Source organism: Diadema antillarum, unplaced genomic scaffold, assembly GCF_040938485.1.
Source record: "Diadema antillarum isolate AM-2024a unplaced genomic scaffold, OU_Dant_1.0 scf00000057, whole genome shotgun sequence".
Classification (NCBI taxonomy): Eukaryota; Metazoa; Echinodermata; class Echinoidea; order Diadematoida; family Diadematidae; genus Diadema; species Diadema antillarum.
In genome coordinates, this window is record NW_027270946.1 from 224,959 (window position 1) to 246,221 (window position 21,263).

At 39.6% G+C, this 21,263-nt stretch overlaps 1 protein-coding gene across 5 annotated transcripts in view; it reads right to left on the reverse strand.

Annotated features, from left to right (window-relative positions):
* LOC139715872 (anoctamin-4-like) overlaps nucleotides 1–18,283 on the reverse strand; it is a 127,650-nt gene extending 109,367 nt beyond the window's left edge. For 3 of the 5 annotated variants that reach the window (XM_071627423.1, XM_071627422.1, XM_071627418.1), the window contains exon 1: nucleotides 2,149–2,744. In XM_071627423.1, coding sequence (XP_071483524.1) covers nucleotides 2,149–2,209 — 61 coding nt within the window. In that variant the 5' untranslated portion in view covers nucleotides 2,210–2,744. Of the gene's footprint in view, nucleotides 1–2,148; nucleotides 2,745–18,005 lie in introns of those variants that run through there. The other 2 variants (XM_071627421.1, XM_071627417.1) reach the window with 1 other exon arrangement.
* Between the last annotated feature and the right edge of the window lie 2,980 nt (nucleotides 18,284–21,263).

The window sequence follows — 21,263 nt, forward strand, 5'->3', positions numbered from 1 at the left end:
GACCTACTACTCATCGACCGCTTAATTTTTATTTGCTTGATAAGAGTATTTAACGCGGAAATTCACATAAAAACTCGACCGACGTGATTGAGAAAATCCAGCACTATTAAATGCTGTTATTCCCTTTTCAATTTGAAGTTTCAGTGCAAAAATATTGCCGTCGAACTTGAGTGGCCTCTTTTCTGCTCCCCGCGGTGCCACTCCTTTTTTAGATCGACCGCTGTTTTTGCATTGACAATGCACACAAACCGAGTTGTAGCATTGGGGGTACCACCTATCGTCACCCTAAGGATCTGTAGCTTGTTTATTCTAAAAATATTAAACAAATTCGCCTAATTCTTACCACATATATGCCATAAATACTGCAGTTTTGAATGTCGTGACCGTCTCATTGATTATGAATCTCCGTTTTAAAATAGCGCAATTTTAGTGCGTGCGTTCTGTTTTCTTCGCGCAGCTTAAAAGGGTACCTAGCGATCGGCACCCCCTCCCCTCCATAGGTACAAATGTAATACACATGAATTTCACAGCCATGCGTCGTTACTGAGCGGATGTGTATTGAAACGTGTTTAGTTTGGTTTGTTAGTTTGTTTTTTAGTTTGATTTTTGTTTCTTCGTTTTTATTGTTTTTGTAGCTAATGACACTTAATCCCGCGCGTACCTTTTCGTTCTATACGCAAACAGCCATGATACGCAGGGTGCCGATAGGAAGGTACCCTGCCGATAGGTGGTACCCCTACCATACCTTGGTACTTGTATTGAACACCATGTCAGTTCGGGAAACCCACTCACAAGGGGGGCCCCTCCTTATAAGTAACCCGTCCCCCTTATAAGTAACCCCCGGGGCACCCCTTAGAAGGAGTCTCCACGCTTTTTTGCAATGCAACGCGAAAATGAAAGGACTGCGGCAATTCGCTTGATTATGTCCATAAAGCTTCACAAGTTTCCTAGTTACTCACGAAATTTGAGCAAAATCGGTTTGAGGCATCATATCTAAAATCATGGATTTAAATGCGATGTCAAACGACCCATGCGAATGCTGAAATGCGAGCGATTACTGGCGCGAGTGTCGCCAGGCGCGGCGGCGCGGCAATGCTTGAGTGCAGACGTGGCGACTGAGTACATGTACACAGTCGCCACGTCTGCACTCAAGCATTTGCCGCGCCGCCGCGCCTGGCGACACTCACGCCAGTAATCGCTCGCATTTCAGCATTCGCATGGGTCGTTTGACATCGCATTTAAATCCATGATTTTAGATATGATGCCTCAAACCGATTTTGCTCAAATTTCGTGAGTAACTAGGAAACTTGTGAAGCTTTATGGACATAATCAAGCGAATTGCCGCAGTCCTTTCATTTTCGCGTTGCATTGCAAAAAAGCGTGGAGACTCCTTATAAGGGGTGCCCCGGGGGTTACTTATAAGGGGGACGGGGTTACTTATAAGGGGGACGGGTTACTTATAAGGAGGGGCCCCCCTTGTGAGTGGGTTTCCCGAACTGATGTTGTACAAAGTTTTTAGAAAATGCATTGACATTACAATATGATTCGGTTAAAATATTCGTATGAAATTTTGTCCTCGATTAAAACCATTAATGAACAGTGAATTTTCGTGTTTTCCCACACATCCTCATCAATGGACAAAGCCAATAGCTAATAAATTTACATTTTTATGTGCTCTGTGCGCAGAGCAGTGCCTAATAAGCATTCTGTGCACCAAAACTACGCAGTCCGTTTCATTCATCAAAAAGGGTGGTCGATGTGTAGACCACTAACAAGTGTACTGTGTAGCATAGTTATACACCTCGGCGTGACCACGATAGTTCTATACTATAGGCAACCTATCCAGTTTTGGACGTTGCCGAGTATCCACGTAGAAGTAGAAGCAGAAGTAACGGTTGGTTAGAGCTAAAATATCTAGGGAGTGGAATCTAGCTAAATAGTAACATGTTAACGTATAGACCCCTCTAACATTCGTTAGTGATGGGTGATGTATCATGAGCTGCACTGCATAAATTACCCTTGTGCATGTGCATAAATTTACTTGTGCAAAGTCTTCCCGCACCGTACCGACCGACTTACGATGCAAATTAACAGCTGCACATTTTTTTACTTCGCGATGACCATGATGATGTTTTCAATCATACATACCTACAGCAGGCTGTCCTCCACCTCCATTTTCCACGGCCTCAAACCCAATGGGGTTCGACATTCTTGGAAAATCAAAAGGATTCAATCAGTACAATTCAAGGATTTCAATTCTCCCCGCCCAACTTTCTGCCTGGGCTGCCAGGCAGGTGACAACGCAATCTCGCGTACCACTCAGGCTTCAGCTCAGGGACAGGCACACAGCTCCCGAGTCCCAGCAGCAGACGGGCAAAGGCCTGGCAGACCAGGGAGGTGAGGATGGTGCGTTTTCAGGTGGCCGAAGCAGATGACAAAAGAATATGACATTTGATTATAGGATATACAGACGATAAAATCCCAAGGAAGGATCACACCATCTCCCCATCGAGTAGGACGATGAATCCTTGATCCTGTGTAGTAACGTGCGAAAGCTATTTCAGTTCACCTTCTTTCGTTACGTTCTTCGTGTATGTCAGTATGTTACGCTGCGCCTCCGCCACGGTTCGCGTGCGTCCGATCCCACCGCACGACCCCTCCATCCAGTGCTATATCTTTGTGCAGTACACAGATACGAGCGTGCTCTATTATCTTCGTTTTGGTAGGTTGTTATTTTTCCGTAGATATAGCTCCCGACGACTCGCGCGTCCCGCCCTTCGCATCCATGGATGACGTTCCCACAGTGCGCTTGTGTACTGTGCGTGATGCCTCCATAAAAAGGGCGTGGCACGACAATAATTTCACTTCTCTTTGAAGTTTATGAGCAACATTGGCGCAGTTTCAAAAGCTGATTGAACACACAGAGGGAACATGTGTCGTGTCGCATTATTTTATTTAAAAGAATATGCGTTATGATGCAATGCGATTCATCAGCGCCAGCAAGGAGCTTCAAAACAACTCTTTAGTGCCAGTCAACAACCCCCCCCCAAAAAAAAAACACACACACACACATATATATTTCTTTAAAACACTGTTCGACAGGTAAAGCAATGATAGGGACGGGGGGGGGGGTGAAAACAGAAAAAGCGTGACCCTCATCAGATACTTTTGAAACTTCTCTCGGACTACTCCTACTAGGACCCTACTCTCTGATTCATTTAGCAACTTGTTCAATACTCGGCCGAGTAATGATAAAATACAAGCGTGTTTAACTTCAAAAATTGAATAAATAACTTTTGGCAAAAAAAAAATCTATAAATTAAAAGATAGATAGATAAATAAATATATAAATAAATCATAAATAAATAAATAGAAAATAAATATATAAATACATGCACAAATGAATGAATGAGTGAATAAATAAAATTCACTCCTCGTAGACTTTGCACTATTCGATACAAAGACATAACATTAAATATTGTAATAACAGGAATATTTAAGAAGAATGAAAAAGAAGGAGAAATGGAGAGGACAGCAAAGGCAGACGGGATCTGAAATGTCAGTAAATTAGTAATATCAATGTCAGGCCTTGTGTTTAAATCATTATCTTTCTATCAATAAAGAAAATTCCGTATTTCAAGTTTAAAAAAAGCTTTAAATTATCTAACGGCCGGGAGACAAACAGTGACAATATACAGTGAACAGAAAAAAAAGCTGGACTTGGGTTTGGTTTTTTTTTTTCTTTGTTGAGACTAAATAAGACGCTTGTCTGGTACACTCCATAGTGATCACGAGATTGCTGGTTCAAGACTACTGTATTCAGAGTTTGTATGCCCACATGATTTTTTTTTTTAAATCATGCATGGCCAATTTCAAAACTGCATAATCAGAACTTATTATACGTCGACGAAGGACAATTGTCAATCAGTAACTTTTGCAACACCTATGTGTTGTTGCCACATATTATATCACTTACAAACACAAAACTTGAATAATATTATACACTTTGTATATTATAAATTATCATATAACAACAAAGCTTGCATGGGTGCTCTTTTAAATCATTCAAAGATAATTGCCGAGGGCAGTGAGTGACAGACAGTGGCAGAAAATAATCCCCAGCTGCGGCATTGGGCTGATGTGTAGAGGGGAAACAATGCACTTTATATACTGTTGTATGTAGCAACGGACTTCCGGGTCAGAATATTCTTTCCGCTGTCACCGTAAAGCGATTGCGAAAGTAATTTTGACTGAATTGAGTGCAATGACAGGTTGCAACAGAACACAAGGAGAGAGAGAAAAAAAAATCACTACCCTAAGTACCAAAAAAGGGGGAAGAAATCATAATAACAAGGATATAAGACAAATCGCTACATTAGCTATCAGCATCGATGTTAATCTGTGTTTGTGATAGAAGCTGTACTTCCTAAAAAGCACAGCAATAGCAGTAGATACAAGAGCTATGTGGTTGTGCTGTTATATGCACTGGTATGGGCAGTAGAAGATGTATATGAAAGTGTGGTTGTTTTGTTGTTGTTGTTTTTTTCCGCTGCTTGTGTGTGTAATTCCGTTAGCATTTTTTACCAAAGTTAAAGTATAACTCCCTACACGGAGAACACAAAGCTGACCCGTCTCATAGCCGAATTTCAATCAAGTTATTACACGATAACAATGCACACACATACACAGGCGGAACAGAGAAGCATGATTGTTTACAAAGGAAGCAACGGCTGACTCTATGAGAAACTACACGACTGAATATGCATTTTTGAAATGATATAAAAAGAAAGAGAATCAAAGATATTTTGATGGCAAGTGGAAAGTTAAAATGAAGAGTAAAAAGGAATACTTGAGTAAAATGAAATGTTTATCTTTAACATGTGTGGATGTCTCTGAAAACCATGCAGGCCAGTTGGCTGACGAGGGTGTTCCACTCGGGGAATGAGTGGAAATTGAACTGAACTGAATTGAATACGTATACACACACATTATACTGAAATCCATAATAGCCCCATAAAAAGAGTATTTACACATTGAAGACTTAAAGAGCTTTTCCTCATGGCTAACATTATGTTGCACTTAAGATACATTATATGCTATTTATATTTTTTAGTACACCAATACTGCTGTCGCATATAAGTTTGTATTCCTATATCATTAAAACTACTTGATATGCTTCCACAACTTACGAAATACAATGTAATATGTGACAAATATCACATAACACAATATTACATATTATCATAATTACTACAATAAACTAACTTTGCATGCATCGAAGCTCATTGTAACTATGCGCTTTAGGCTGTTCGAAAACTGTGGTTGCGTAGTGAGTGTAGCATCACTCCGAGTTCTACAATTCACTACCATAAAATGTGTGAGATTTTTTTTTTTTTTCGTAGCACTTCATAATGATGATATATGCAGGGATCGCATTCTGTTCCATTATGTTGAAGAATGAGCGGTATTCAGTGGAGGATCTTGCTTTGTTTTGGCATAAAAGACAATGGAGTGTTATTCCCAGACACGACAATACACAACGAGGCCGATAATTACTCAAGCTTGTCTTGCCATAGTATAAGACAGCATCGTGGGTGTATTGGGAATGCAGATTTTATACTTAGGGTTAGCTATCAAAAGAGAGAGAGAAAAAAAAACAGCAGTTCAGGTTGCTATCGTTCGTAGTTGATTCCCACTTTGTCACATGATTTTGTCTCCATTTTATGTTATTAGTATCATTTCTACTCATTTACCTATTTCTTTCTGTATTTTTTTTTCCAGAGAGGTAATACGACACTGACTGCAACAATACTCTGCTACAGTAATCCAGAGCGGGTTGATAGATAGAGTTGCGACACCGGAAGTTCGCGCTGATTGGTCAATCCCTAAAAATAGTTCCCCCTGGTCGTATGATGTCGATAAGACCTTAGAAAACCGCGTACCCTATTATGACGCAAACAATGCATTCATTGTTATTTTGCTCCGTGGCTCGCGCAAAGTAGAGTTACGCGCTCCGCGCATGGGTTTTGCGCGAGAGTGCAAAATAGCTTCCCCTCGTCGTCATAACAACAACAAAGACCCACAACCCGGGATTTTGAATTACAACAATAATTGTAAAGGAGTGGGACTACATGATATTTCCGTCCTTACATTTTGACGTTCGCCCATCAACATCATCCAGGAGCGTTAAAACAACTCTAAAAATATTTCATCCTTTCCGGTTGTTTGCATCCGTTTCCTTGACTTCGACAGTAAGTACTCCTTTCTCTACTTCATTAAGTTTACATGATTGCCGTAAAAACAGGACATTTTTCTCAACAAGTCACACTCCCGTCGCAAGCAACAATGGTATCTCACACTGCCGCTGGGTCCGGGTACTGCGCGCCTATGTGAAAACCCTGTAGAAATAATTCGTCGACATCGACGACCAGGGGGAACTATTTGACGTGACCTTTGTACCCCAGTGTCGCTCTATCTATCAACCCGCTCTGCAGTAATCATACGAGCGCCAACTATCGTTGACTGTTGGCGCAGTGTACCAACGAGCCGTGGAGAAAATACTGGTAGCGTGCAAAACACTGAACTTTTCTACCCTCTATTTCGATGATAATAATGTATATACGTAATCCAACTTTTAACATATTTGGGCACATCACTTTTTTTTTCCGGGGGGGGGGGGGATGGTGGTGGTAGAGGACCAATCATAACGCTTCACCGAACAGTTATTACTTTCTGTGACCTTCTTTTCACTGGCTCAGTGATTGTGTTGCCGATTATTGGCGACTCGACGGCTCACGCTTTGGCCCGCCATGGAAGACTTGCACCCTTGTAGCAACAGAATGACCAAGAACTTACTTTCTCTCCTGCACGACAGTCAAGGTCTCGTGCACAGAGATAAAGGACCCACTTGTTAAGTGGATACTCGTGGTCTCACAATTCAATGGACTTGAATCTCTGTCGGCCAGGACGCTCTTTTGTGTCGCTACAATAATCATTCCACAAGGGTGACAATGGCGGCCCATCAAGTCAAATCCAAAGATTTCAGATTATTTCAGACGCTTGACGCGAGACACGAATCGTTCGGCGGAATTCCGTATGAATTAATGATCTGAATGGTTAAATGGTATTAGCGGAGTTGGCTGGGCGGTAAATTCCCTTGGAACATACTGCTACCCTGGTGGTAATCCCCACTAACGGAGCAGGGTATTTCGTTCTTATCTCTGCTGTGATTCCATATAGGGTCATGTTCATGTTGACGTCAATACACTGAGTTACTTCAAACTAACCAGTTACGGTTTTGTGATTTCCGACAATTCATACCTATATCATACCTCCTGCGACGTCCTCACATTATTCTGTATTTCTCCGGTTTGAGACATGCATAATACTTATGATAGGAATTACCCCTCACACTGTGAAAGAAAATGACTAATTCCTGCGTCAAACAAAGCAGTTTTGTTCAATACGATTCAAAATTATATGCAAGGAATGACTGAATAATGAGATAAGTGACAAAATGACTTTCATATTCATGCAAAAAAAAAATAATGTCATCTACTATGCACAAGATGAACTTTTGATTGACAATTTAGAATTTAAGCACAAAAATTGTTGCATTAAAACAGTGAACTATGTTAATCTTGAAACGCACTATTATTCTATACTGTCTTCTCCTCATCACCATTTCGTATAGCCTATTGTACGAATTAATATCAAAATTCTCGACGAACTTTTAATAATTTCAGTTGCCAAATTGTCAATTGATATCAGTTACTCGGTTGCACATTCAATCAACCGCAAACGCACGACATGAATATCTGTCGATAAATACATGCTGTTTCTGGGAACAGTGGATTCCTCTTTCCATTGCTAGCATTTAACGTATCTTTTTTTCCCTTTCCTTTTGTAAATATTTCCTTTTTTTGACAGGTAGATCAATCCTAATTTGCAAAAGATTTGTGTTTATTGGATACCTCTCATGAACAATAGACAATGATGCACACACACACACACACACACACACACACACACACACGCTATTACCAAGGGGCCCTGGAGCGGGCAGGTCGAAGTGTTTAGAGGTGAATCAGAGACATGATATAAAAGCTCCTAACAATGGCCTATAAACTGGCATCCGTTTAACAGCAGTGTAGAGGTTTTTCTTCCTATCTTCTATACATTATAGGTGTGTGCAAGTGTGTGGGTGTGCGTATGAGTGTGTGTATGTATGTCTGCGGGTGTGTGTCTATCTGTGTATGCTTTATATTGCACCGGCCTCTTGACTGATTATAAAGTTTGTTTACCCGAGCTTTTCTCGCTAACCCTCAAAAGTCGACATTCAAACAAGATGGCATTACTACGTCCAAAGTCTAATCATTGAAATCATGAACTATACCTTAATACATGTATAGATATTGATTGTCAGACACGACTATATACTGACGACTAAACGGGAGATTTTTGCTCGACAAATGCCATTATGAGTCCAACATTAAGTGGGTCATAAACAACGAACAGCCATACAGAGTATATGTACAGAGTTTTTAATATGACTGATATACATTGCACATAATTATTATATACCATTTGTATACAACCTGGGAAGCACTGCGATTAAACTGTCAAATACTTCTCCGGATAAGAATACGAAATGGGAAATTTCTTCAAGCATATTACTATACACTCCTATTTTCTCTTCATGTCTGATATGTCTCTTTGTCCCATTAAGTTTCATGAGTTGTTATTGTTGTCTACTACGGCAAAGGCCATAATGACCACCTGGGCACCATGCGATAAAAGATGGTGGGTGATTGGGTTGAACATAGTGACTACACTACAGAGCTTTCAAACAACATAATTTGCATCACATGACAGGAAATGCCATTCAGAATTCTATTTGGTGTGTCATTTTGAAACTCAGTCACCTTGCCACGGCAAAAGGACGTATATCATGACTGTCATACACAGTTAAAGAGACAGGGCGGTGCACCGACTTATTGCGCATTATGACTGCAAAATTTGAAAGAGAGTATAGAGGGCAACTTTGATTCGTGAACACATACTAGTAGATTGCACTCTACTACGTTCTTACTCTCCCACCATCAATGCTTTGAGATATGAGACACGTGATAATTACGTTTACACTTCATGAAAACTGATATTATAGCCACGAGACCGGTATGATAATCTCCCATGCTCACTGACTTCATGAGGATTTTTAGCACCCATTTTAATCTCGACAACATCGATTTCCTTGTGAAATGTTCCTGTTGAAATCATGGATTATAACATTAATTCAGAGAAATAATGATGGCACACGACATAAGGTTCCAAAGTTTCAGCACAAAAAGTCCTAAAATATCCTCGAGTGCTGCATTGAAAAGAAGAATCCCTAATGTAGGGCATGTAGTACGTGGAAATGTACCAAGCAAAAACAATTTGTGATTATGAGCTACAAATTTCTACTGTAGTCCATTCGAGTCGTGACCCATACGCTAATACAATAATCTTACATGCTTGGAGGACAGCGTCGTGCTCACAATTTGAATTACACGTGATAAGCTGAGAAAACTCATTGCGTAAGATGACAATGGGAGTTGCTTTAACGCACATTTCGGTTTTCTGGTTGAGTTACCCACAGGAATTCTGATTATATCATCTCTTTAAACACAGGAAGGTGGGCCGAGGCGTCTTTGCTTGTGCTTTGCAGAACGAGGAGCCCAATTATCCGTTTACAAAGCAATGCAATCTTCGTGCGTTGTACATCTTCAGGTCAGTGCTTACGATGCAGAGAAGGCCTTCAATTCGAAGCAAAAAGAAGCCAAAAACGAACGAGAAAATATTACGAGCTTAGGCACGAAATTAAAATCTGTACGATGATCACTTTAAGAAATAATGTGAATGAATGCAAGTTTATAGCCGAATTCTTTAGTTCATGTTTTGTGATATTCCTTGTCGTACTTGGAGAAAGCTGTGATGCATTTTCGATCGAGTGCGCGTTCATATGAGGAGATAAAACATTGTTTCCAGGTTTTCTATAGACCAAAGGGATAAAACATACGCTAAGAAATGTAGGGTGTATCAGCTTGTGAGCCCGTAGCTGCAGGAGTACAACCGCCGCGGCAAGCTGCTTAGAGGTGGGCGTGGCACTCCCTACCATGTAAACAAACCGAACACATGGCCTGACCCCGGAAGTTGGCAGCAAGGCGATCCATCCAGGAAGGAGACCGGAGAGAGAGCGCGGAGCGTGTTCCACAGCAACTGCTAGTCTACGCACGGAGACACTCTTAAGGCAGTGCTGACCCGGGAACAGTAAGTTTGCGAGTGAGACAATAAATGTTGCGATATCGTGGATGTGTAACTGTAATCGTGAAAACAATAAAGTTATCCTAAATGGTAAGCGTAATAAAAGAAATGTTGTAAGGCTGCACTAATTCTCGAAGTAATAGGCCTCTTACAGGTCAAGGTTTCTATAATCAATCATACCTATTCGTGTATGTGTATGTCTATGCGTATATGTGTGTATGTATGTATGTATGTATGTACAGCTGTATATGTATGTATTACGTACGTGGGTATGTATGAATGTATACGTATACAAATTCATGTATGTATTTTATTTTTGTTTGCCGGTCTGTTTGTCAAATTGTATATTTCTCTGTCCGTCATCTGTCTGGAGCCTCCGAAAGATGAGATGACTGATACGCAGTATATAATATGTTCTTTTTTATTATCATGATTATAATTTGATGTCATAAATGCATTAAGTATTCTCTGTGTATAAAGGTATGGTGTCTTGAAGGGCTCGGGACAAAAATCAGGCAGAAACCTTTTTTTTGTCATTTCACTGCCTTCAGCTTTAAACAAACAACAAACAAACACACAGACATTCTTTCGGGTAGGCCGTTTGGAACTACTTGGATCTCAGACAGGCAACAGTATTGTCAAAAACATGCTCACATATTATTATCATCTTCTTGAAAGGACTACAGCAAGGAACACACGTCAGATTTGACATCTCAATGTTATGTGTTTAGCAAGCGAGGAGTACCATAATTCAGTCAAATTTATTTCATCCTTTCTCTAATTCTGAGAGAAACAATACTCAAGTATACTTCGTATTCGGAGTGAAAATAATACACACGTTATTAACAAATGTCTCCGTTTATGCTTGATGATTGCAATCAAGACCAACTCATACGACACGGACATTGGTTTGCTAACTAAAAAAATGCTCAAAGTAGGGTTGGCTCAGATTACGTATAGCTGCATTGTCCTTTAGAGTGTATGTCTGTCACATGAATATCATATTATGATGTATTAATTGAATATCGGTGGACCTCCTGGCAAAAATGATGCCATACAGGGAATAAATAAATCACGTCAAATAAAATCAAATCGAATCGTGTCATATCAGATCAAAATCCCGTGTCTTTAATTTGTGAGTGATGAAATCATCAAAGTCATTATTAATTTGTTTTTTCTTATCATCTTGAGTCTTACGTCATGTCCAGTACTGAGTATTCGAATGTATTTTCTACCTGGTAAATATTGTACCAGGCACGCGATTGATGTTATACACTAGACGGCCAATACTGCAGGGTGTCAATTGGACCATAAAAATGAATTCTTACAGACCATGCAGTGTAAATCTGTGTGAAACTTTGTGAGATTTTATCTCCATCTCCTCTTGTTCCAAGCTGATTTTATGAGTCTGTATATTCTATTATAGTTATTACCAGGGTTGTCAAAGTGTCACAGGAACGAGTCAACTTCTGCTGTAAGCATCAAGAGAGCGTCGCATATACGTAGATACGTTTACTGTCGAAAAATAAAGGTGACTTCTCGAGCGGTGAACATACAAAGTACTATACACTTTACGACGGTCTCGTGATCATCAGGATGTACAATATAGTATCTAACTGATTAAACCGAATATACTTGACGTAAAGACAGATGGATCATTTCGTATGTGTGACAACGAGAGCAAAAAATGCTTTCCGATAGTCAGTCCAAAAGTGGCCAGTATAAATGTTTAGTGTCCAACTTAACAACAAACAAACGAACAAAATAAATCAGGAGATCCAAAGATTCAAATCCAGCCCAGTACACCCATTGTTTTATCATGGCAATGATTATACTACTAAAACACTCGTGCTTATTTACGTTGATGGAGGCCAATATGTCAATCAATAAATTGAAAAAAAAAGTATATACAATAATATAATGAACTTTGTGGACTCAAATCCAACTTAAAATGACCTTGATCTTCCCTTTAAAGATGAATCATAGAGAAATCGAGCACTGACTTGGCGCTTCACACGACTGTCACCTGCCATGCCATGCAGAATGGGCACCAACCACCGAATGCCAACGGAAGCGATGCCCCGTTCACATGCATGGAGAGGGTTCAGTCGTGGATTAGGCAACGAGAGTTTGCAATTTAGGCCTATTTTCTAATGTGAAGTGCGTGCAATTTAACTGGTAGTTAATTGATGTCCATCGTCGACGGCTGGTTTTAGCGGTAATTGATCTCATATCTGTTTATCTCTCTATATCTATAAATCTATCTATCTCTCTCTCTATCTATCCATCTATCTATCTATCTATCTATCTAACTATCTATCTATCTATCTATCTATCTATCTATCTATCTATCTATCTATCTATCTATCTTTCTATATGTCTCTGTCACTCTCCAATTTTTCCCTCCCTCTGTCTATTTATTAATCTATCTATCTACTGGTAGATCTCTATTGATAGATGTCTCCATCTATCTATTGATAGATCTCTGCACTTTTCTTTTGACCCCTGTATCCTTTGTGTGGTTGCTGTTGACATTGCCGTTGTCGCTGTTGCAGTGCACACTGCTGTTCCTCGTTAAAGGGATGGTACAGTATTGGTGGAGACGAGAATTGGGCTTTTAACTTTTTGCGAGATACCAAGAAAACACTTATGATGTAGTACAGACCACTTTAAGAGGAATTCAAAGATTATTTGATGAAAATCGGGTTTGGAATGACTTAAAAGTCTAAAAACAAAGTAAAACAAAGCGATCATAATAAAGTGTGGGTCCCACACTTTATTACGAACGTTCTTTTTTGGATATCTCAGCCATTTCAAAACCGATTTTCATCAAATAAACGTTGAATTCCTCATAGAATTACATGCTCTTTCATATTTCATAAGAGGTTTCTCATTATCTCACACACAAAAAATGTTAGAAACCTGTAATTAGGTCTCAAGCAAAACTATACGATCCCTTTAATGTGTAGACCTACTAGACCTATAATGACCTACACATCCATCCACGGTGCTATAGAAACTACTGGAGCTCGCGTTTTTAGCACACCGTTGGTGTAAAATGGAGCTACAACGGTAGCTCCATGGTGTAACTTTCACACAATTTACTGTAACCTCTCACACTTCGGACGATACAATGTATCTTTCGTATTCGCCTTTGTGCGTAATCAAATCATTGCTGCTCAGAGCGGGTATACCATACGACAGCATGGTGAAGGAAAATGAACCAGGGAGGTGGGAAGAGTACCTCCCTGGGTATGTACAGTCTCTTCCCACCTCCCTGGTACAGTCGTAAGATAGGATGTCAAGAGGCTAACAATATACAATATCGACACGGGTATGTAAGGTGAGCCATCCCACGTCCTGGATTTATACCTCGATGGAGCCAATCCTTCCTGTCGGTGGTACACAAGTATCTGGCGGTCCACAGAGTTTGCTGAAAATCCAGCAGAATGTAGTTCAAATCAAAATCGTATTTCACACTCGAGACATTCAGAGCAGTTATATGAGATTGTGTCAAACAGGAGGAATATAGGTACCTACCCGTCGTAATCGGAGAGCACTTTCTGAGATTGTGCTCTGTAAAACATGCACGCATTATTACGTCAATGCATGGGTGCGCGGAGATTTATTATTTGAGCTGTAATCACTTAATTTATTGCTCATTGTCTTGTGGCTATACTTGTAGAATTATCCGCCTACACCTTAACTGATATCAGTAATCACAATGTGTCTATACACGACTGCGACATAAACTACAAAACGTTGGAGTAATTTTCTCTGTGTACTTTAAATTTCTATAGAGACCTTTAATCGTCGTCCTCAGCAAATTCCGCTTGGCAAATGTGGTAGATATGCGGACGACATACCGGGACTTTGGACTTCCGGAACGTCATTCAATTCCCTCGTGGATGGATACAGTTCCACTATCGTCCTTGGCAGGCTCAAGGGAAATCCGTGGACTTTGACTGATGATTATTGTCATAAAAATGAAAAATTTATGAAGTTAAATCCCATATCAATTCTCTTTTCCAATCGTGTTCTTTGTGGCAAAAATTCTCAACCAAGGATAAGACCAAAGTAAATTGGCAATCCTGAAGAGAAAGAAAGTTGAATTACTAAATTTGTATCATTTTTAAAGCACTTTCTTTCACCTACTTTCTGATTTATTGCCATGATTTAGCACAATAAAATGCTACAGAATGGATGATCGCTAACAAAGTTATTATCGTTGAGAATAAGTTTTCCATGAGGTTCTGTAACTGTGCAACATTATCTATATAGTTTACCATTGATATTTACGTAAAGGCATCGTCTGTTGCACGTATTATCTCCTCATATCGCTTCACATTCGTGACTTTTCTATAGGCCTACATGCAAGAGTATCTGCTGAAATCGACGTGTCAACGATAATGTCACCAATAATATCAAGGCATGACATTGAGTTGTGATCTGGTTTACAAGTAAATTATTGTAAAGCTACATTTAGAGGGATAGTTGTAATATTCTCGAAAAGTGCGAATAAAACTCACAATATCATCAACTTCATGCCGAAATGAATCACATAAATTAACCAGGGGAGTGGAGTGTATATTATGAAAGGCATGGAAATTATTTGAAATTAATGCTAAAAACTTTCGCAGGGTATCATGGTGGGAGATCATCCTCTCTTAAAGGGATGGTAAAGTATTGGTGGAGATGAGGATTGGGCTTTTAACTTTATTGCGAGATACCAAGAAACCACATATACAAAAATGCAGAGCATGTTATTCTTAGAGGAATTAAAAGTTTATTTGATGAAAATCGGTTTTGGAATGGCTGAGACATCCAATAACAAAGTAAAATAAAGGTATCGTGGGTCCCACCTTTTAATAGGATTGCTCTGTTTTGGTTATCTCTACCATTTCAAAAACTAATTTCCGTCAAATAAACGTTGGATTCCTCTTGGGATTACATTCTCTTTCACATTAAGAGGTTTCTCATTATCTCATCAAAAAATGTTAGAAAACCTGAAGTTAGGTCTCAACAAAAACTATACAGCCCCTTTAAGCTCTTGATATCTGGAGATCAGCGAGGTGAAGTAGACGCTTCTTGTAAAATCATCTGAAAGTTGAACGTACAATGTATTACGTGTAAAAGGAGTATTTGGGACGTGCATTCAGCCTGGATCAAAGTAATGTGTGAATGTGACGGCTGAATGATGGTGTATATAGGCAAGGGTTATGTAACGTCCGCCAGCCAATATCACACAGCTTCAGCACTCCTTGGATCCCATTCTTCACGGACTTTAGAATAACAATTTTCTTTAACCTGACCCTGATTTCATAATCATGGAAGTGTCACGTGCGATGATTGAAGGAGGTATACATTTTCAGGGTCATTTCCTGAAAAAGCCCCTCCCCCCCCCCCCCCCCCCCCCCCCATCAATCGTTATTGCGTAAAATCAAGTGTCTATTTTCGGTCAACCAGTCGAGCAGCTATCATGCAACCTGCTGGAAATTCACCGGGAATAACGGAAAAAGCGAAATAACAACCCCCTCCTCCTCCCCTTCCCTCCACCCCCAGCTTTCCATAGCATTCCCTACGCCTCTTCAAATCATATCCTGTACGTGGCTGGCAAAAAGAGCTGAGATCTCCACCTGGTAATCTAGAGAAGGACTGATTCTAATGCGATCTTTAACTCTTTCTATAAATTTTCTATACATTTTGTTAGATGCTTTTATAACAATGTATTAGGTTATTTCCGTGATGCAAAGCTTGTACAAACCATTTCCATATATCTTAATTCACTTCTTATTTAGAAACAAATGTAAGCCACGAGGAAATTCACTTTATATATAGGCCTAGTCGTATATTGTATGATAATATCAAGGGTTTCGATACCTCCGAGGAGAAAATTTCCCTCTTAATAAGAAGAAGAAAAAAAACTAAGAGTGCAAGAACGAAATGAGGTCGGGTATAATAACATTGAGCTCCTGATTCAACGGAAAGCATGAACGGCCCCATCCCAAAATATGAAACAACTAATAGATGAATAAATGAATTAATGAATGGAATAGACCGACAGACAAATGCATACGTTAAAAAGATACGAAGAAGCCTTGTCATATTATATAGAATGCCTGTTGTCTCATGATCTTAAATTATGATTGACTATAATTTAAGATAAGTGTATCCGTTAAGTCTAATTTCTTTCCTGTGGGTGACAATTAATTTTGTCGCATTGCGAGGAAGAATGTTCATGTGCTGAATATCATCTATCACATATTCGAATGTCATGCTCTAATAGGCTTGTATGTTCCTTATGTACTTATTATTACTTGTACATTGTATCGTATATTTTTAGCCAGTGATGTTAATTAGGCGTCTTTTTTTTTCCGTTCGAGATCTCTGTGCAGTGGCCTGCGAGAAACGGGGGGAACGACCTTGGTCTCAGGGAAGACTAGTCGTAAGGCTACTTACGTAGGCAGAGACAAATAGTCGTCTGCAGAGCAGCAGCTCGATCGATACAGGAATAATAATCACCCTTTGTCATAAAACCGCCACGCTGTCAACATGCACTTGCAGACTGAAGGCAACTGAATTTACAGTTTATACGCACCAGTTGCAAATTCGGAAACAGTCAACTCACTGATCTACATAATTTCTATCATTTCCAGCATCAGGGTTTTTTGTTTGTGTCAATGTGTTTGCGTATATTATTATAAATATGTGTGTGTGATTCAGAGAGTTTTTTGTGTGCGTTTTGTTTTATCTATTTCCTGCTGTACTGTTCGTATGGAAACACTTAGTACGCACGATTACACCAGTTATTGTCGACGTGCATTCTAAATCTGGGCCTTTGCGACTGACATTGTTTCGGTAATGTCTAATCAGACTGGATTACTTACTATGCCCAACTCCATTGTCTCCGGGACAAAAGATGTTAACACTGACTTTGACGCTGCTTGGAAATGCAGCCAATAGTTAGGTGGCATGGGTTTCAAACCCTTGAATTTCCCAGCCGGACTTCCCCCATAGTTGGAGCATGGACCCCTTGGAGTATATAATACATTCTCGCAAAGATGGACTCATGATAATGCTAACAGGTTACTCTGTATTAATCTCATCAGCAGTGACACTCTTTCACATGACCAACATACACTTGTAACCCTCTCCACATACACGCTCCCATCCCACATGGACGAACCATGGCTACAAAAAGAATACAATCATGTTTCCTTGTGGGTGATCTATCATACTCTAACGAGCATTCATATCATTATAATGGGTATTTTTGCAGAGTATTTTGCTCGACCAGGGGCATGCATTGTATGTCTGCGGCGTGTATTTGTAAGCTGCTTTGTGCATCAATACACCCTTTTTTCGACCACTAAACAGGAACAACAGATTTGATCTTGCTTGCTCGAAACCAGATGCAAACTCGAAACATTGGCACAGAGAGCACTGCCTAGATCATAGCATAGCGGCGTGTTGTTTTTTTCCTCCCTCTCTCTCTCTCTTCCTGTGTTTGTACAGTTTGGCACGACATTTAGACAATGTGGAACCACTATAAGGTGATTTGATGGCGTTAAGTTTGAGTGTTTATCTCCGTACAAAGACCCACGCGTGCTGAGCACATAACGTTTCGCTAGGAGCTGGAAGGTTGCAGACGACACACTGATCACGAATGGTTATAGCTTTACCGTAGTGTTAATGCTTACCGATGGGAGCGGGAGCACCATTGTCTTCTTCGACGGATTCGTAGCCCTTACGATCTGGTCGCGACATGATGGCAGATCACCTTGTCGTCTACCACTTCAGGTGTACCTGGTCACCAGCCACTGGAGTGAAGCGACGTCGGGACTGACCACGAGGAGAGTGGACTCGCTCAGGACTTCGGCCAAGTGTGAAAACTGGTCCACAGTGGTCTTGCGAACAAGCTGAAGCTGGCTTCGTAAAAAACTGTTTGGGCGGACACACGGCACGGTGTGGTGCGGTGGAGCTGTGTCCCTACTGACGCGCGTGGGTGGTGCCGTGCCTACCCACTCTTGACGATTCGTACCCTAACTAAAGCTGCGATCGGTCTTGTTTATGGTGGTTACACCGAGACTGGTTACTCCACGCGTGCTTGGAGCCTCAATGTCAAACACGGAAAGAAAAAAAAAGGACATGGCTTTGCCCTTTTCCTGTGAACTTTAAAATTTCGGCTGTTACTGGCCTCCGCATTTCCTCCATGAGATCATGTACCATTTTAGTCGGAGAAAGATATTATGTACTTTTTTTAAATCAAAACTGCTCTCCCGCGCTGTTGACTGACACCTGAAACTTTGTGAGTTTTCCTAGGCCCCTATCAGTGTCCGTACCGTTCATCAAAATGTGCGACGAGATATTTCATGGGATTCTCTCTGACACTAAATTTAAATGTTTTGCTACATCCATCACAAATCTCATCATAATACATTAGTGATTTGTCAGGAGTAAGTACTTTTGCACTTTCTCTTCCCACCCCGTTCTCTCCCCTCCCTCTCCGTCCACTCTCCCCTCTTTCTCCATTAACCAAGTTCCATATACCGTAATGTTGCTAAGTCCAGGGTTGAAGGGAAACTCGCAATTTGTTACCATGGAAACATCACCAATATATTGTAATAACATTAATGTTTTCTGCGAGCTGATTCTTAAATGTTCTTCTCGTCCAAGACTGAACATGAATATCGTTCAAAGGATTGTTACGAACTAGTACACAATTGTATAGAATATTAGTACGGTAGTTAGGGGATATTCAACATGATTACATTCTATTAAATAATTCCATTTAAGTCAAATCATTATTTTATTTCATTTCCGACGAAAACATGTTCAAAATTCAAATTCAAAATAGAAATTGAAATAACGGAATTTAGACCGTAAAAACAAGAATAGTATAGATATCAGACGTGAATAGTCAATAGTATAGTGCATGATTCATTATGAAACAGTTATCGAAACTATAGGGCGCGTTTCTTTCTACGTCAATAGTTTGATTTGATTTGATATGATTTTATAAGATATTTAAAACAACTAAAAACGAAAATTCACATTCTTTCATGCATGACATAGATCTGTTACAAAATGTGATCAAGGTGTGGTTGATTCGTGATGCTATTATAGTTACAACAGAAATAACATTATACAGAATAATTATTCTGAATGCCTCCAGACTATTAGCTAAGATATGTTTTAAGCTTGAAAAGAAATCAAAACAAACAACGAAAGAAATAAAGGGTCTTCCACTTATTCTCGTAGTCTCATCATTCCATTTCACAATATTTAATTAGACTGGGCATGAGAAGCTTACTGTTTTCAAATTCTAGGTTCAAGTCATCAAATTTCATTCTTATTCGTTTTTGTCAAGTAAATTTCAAAAACAATTATTTAGATTAGTCAACTATCACTATAGGATTCGTCTCTACCGCTTAACCAGTTAGGAATTCTGGGTTCAAATTCGTCATTTTTAGAACAAAATCATTATTTTGTCATTTGAATTCGTCTCGTCAAGTGTTACACATAGGCCTTTTCGATACTAAAGAAAGGTAAAAAAGATATTCAGCCTTTTCTATATGTCGGTCGAGTGGATAGAAGTAAGTGGGTGGGTGCTTTGAAAGAAAAATGTGTTTTATATGTATGATTAAAGCGAGGTAATGAATAGACCTTATATTCGATCGATCAAGATAAAATATAAATAAAATATAACAGCATCTGGGAAACAATTTCAAGTTAAGCGTTGACGAAATTGAATACTGATACCAACAAAATTGGTTTTACTCCCGCACTCAGCTATTTAAAGATATGACCACCGAATTTGAATTTCTATTGAAGAAAACTGTTGACAAGCGGCATAAAGCAGAATAACAATGTTTCAAAATTGATGGACAAAATACGAAATTGAAATGAACATTAGCACATTCCAGAGTGTCCGGGACGAAATTGAAAGCACATTCCATTTAAAACAAAATTGAATGATTATGATGACGAAAATGGCGGGTCATCCTTTCGAGAACTTTTTCAATAATAATAAAAAAAGTAGGTGTATTTAAATTTGGCATCAGAATATTCTCTGTTTTATATGTTTATTCCATAATGCTTCTTTCACACAGTACTGCTGTTAGTTTTTTCGTTTGTTTGTTTGTTTGTTTGTCTGTTTACTTGGTTGCTTGCTTGTTTATTTGATTTGATTTGCTGTTTGAGAGTTTCGCAGTTTTGCCAACGAGGGTTAATGCTCTTAAAACAAAATGTGAGGCTAACCTTGCCTGGACAACGATCCATTCTCATCGGCTCTGAGTTCTATTCTTCTAACCAAGCTCGAAAGACAGGTCAGGCACATATCCTGTATAGTACACGTATGTATAGCGAAACACGTTTTTATGAATCTATAGGTGGGTTTGTATGTCGAATATACCCACGTGACCGAGGTCGGTCGTTGATTTTTCTTGACATGTTCAAGCAGGCTCGCGTTGCCAATTCTTATATGATGCATCAAACATAATGCCATGGTAACGGAAGTCAAACCGGAAGAGGGGCGGAGGCATCTTGTCACGGCATGATAATGTTGTATTGGTGATGGTGTGTGTGTCTGTGTGTGTGGGGGGGGGGTGTGCATGTGTGTGTGGGAGAGAGAGAGAGTGTGTGTGTGTGTGAAAGGGGGAGATATATACACGTAGATAGAGAAAGGGGAGAGAGTGAGAGTGGGGGTAGTTTACTAGGAGTCTGTGTATTTGTGTGTGAATGGGCTGTTGTGGAATTGAGGCGGGGACGAATTTGGCTACTGATTTATTTTTTTTTTCAAACAAATTATCATATTGAAATTTTCACTCGACTCCTTTATATATAAGTGAATATTTCTGATTAATGTAATATTATGCTTGTATTAAAAGAAATCAAATAAAGATCATTGAAAATAAAGGTTTGTCCTAGGATAGCAGGGGGTCATGTTAACCTCCCTG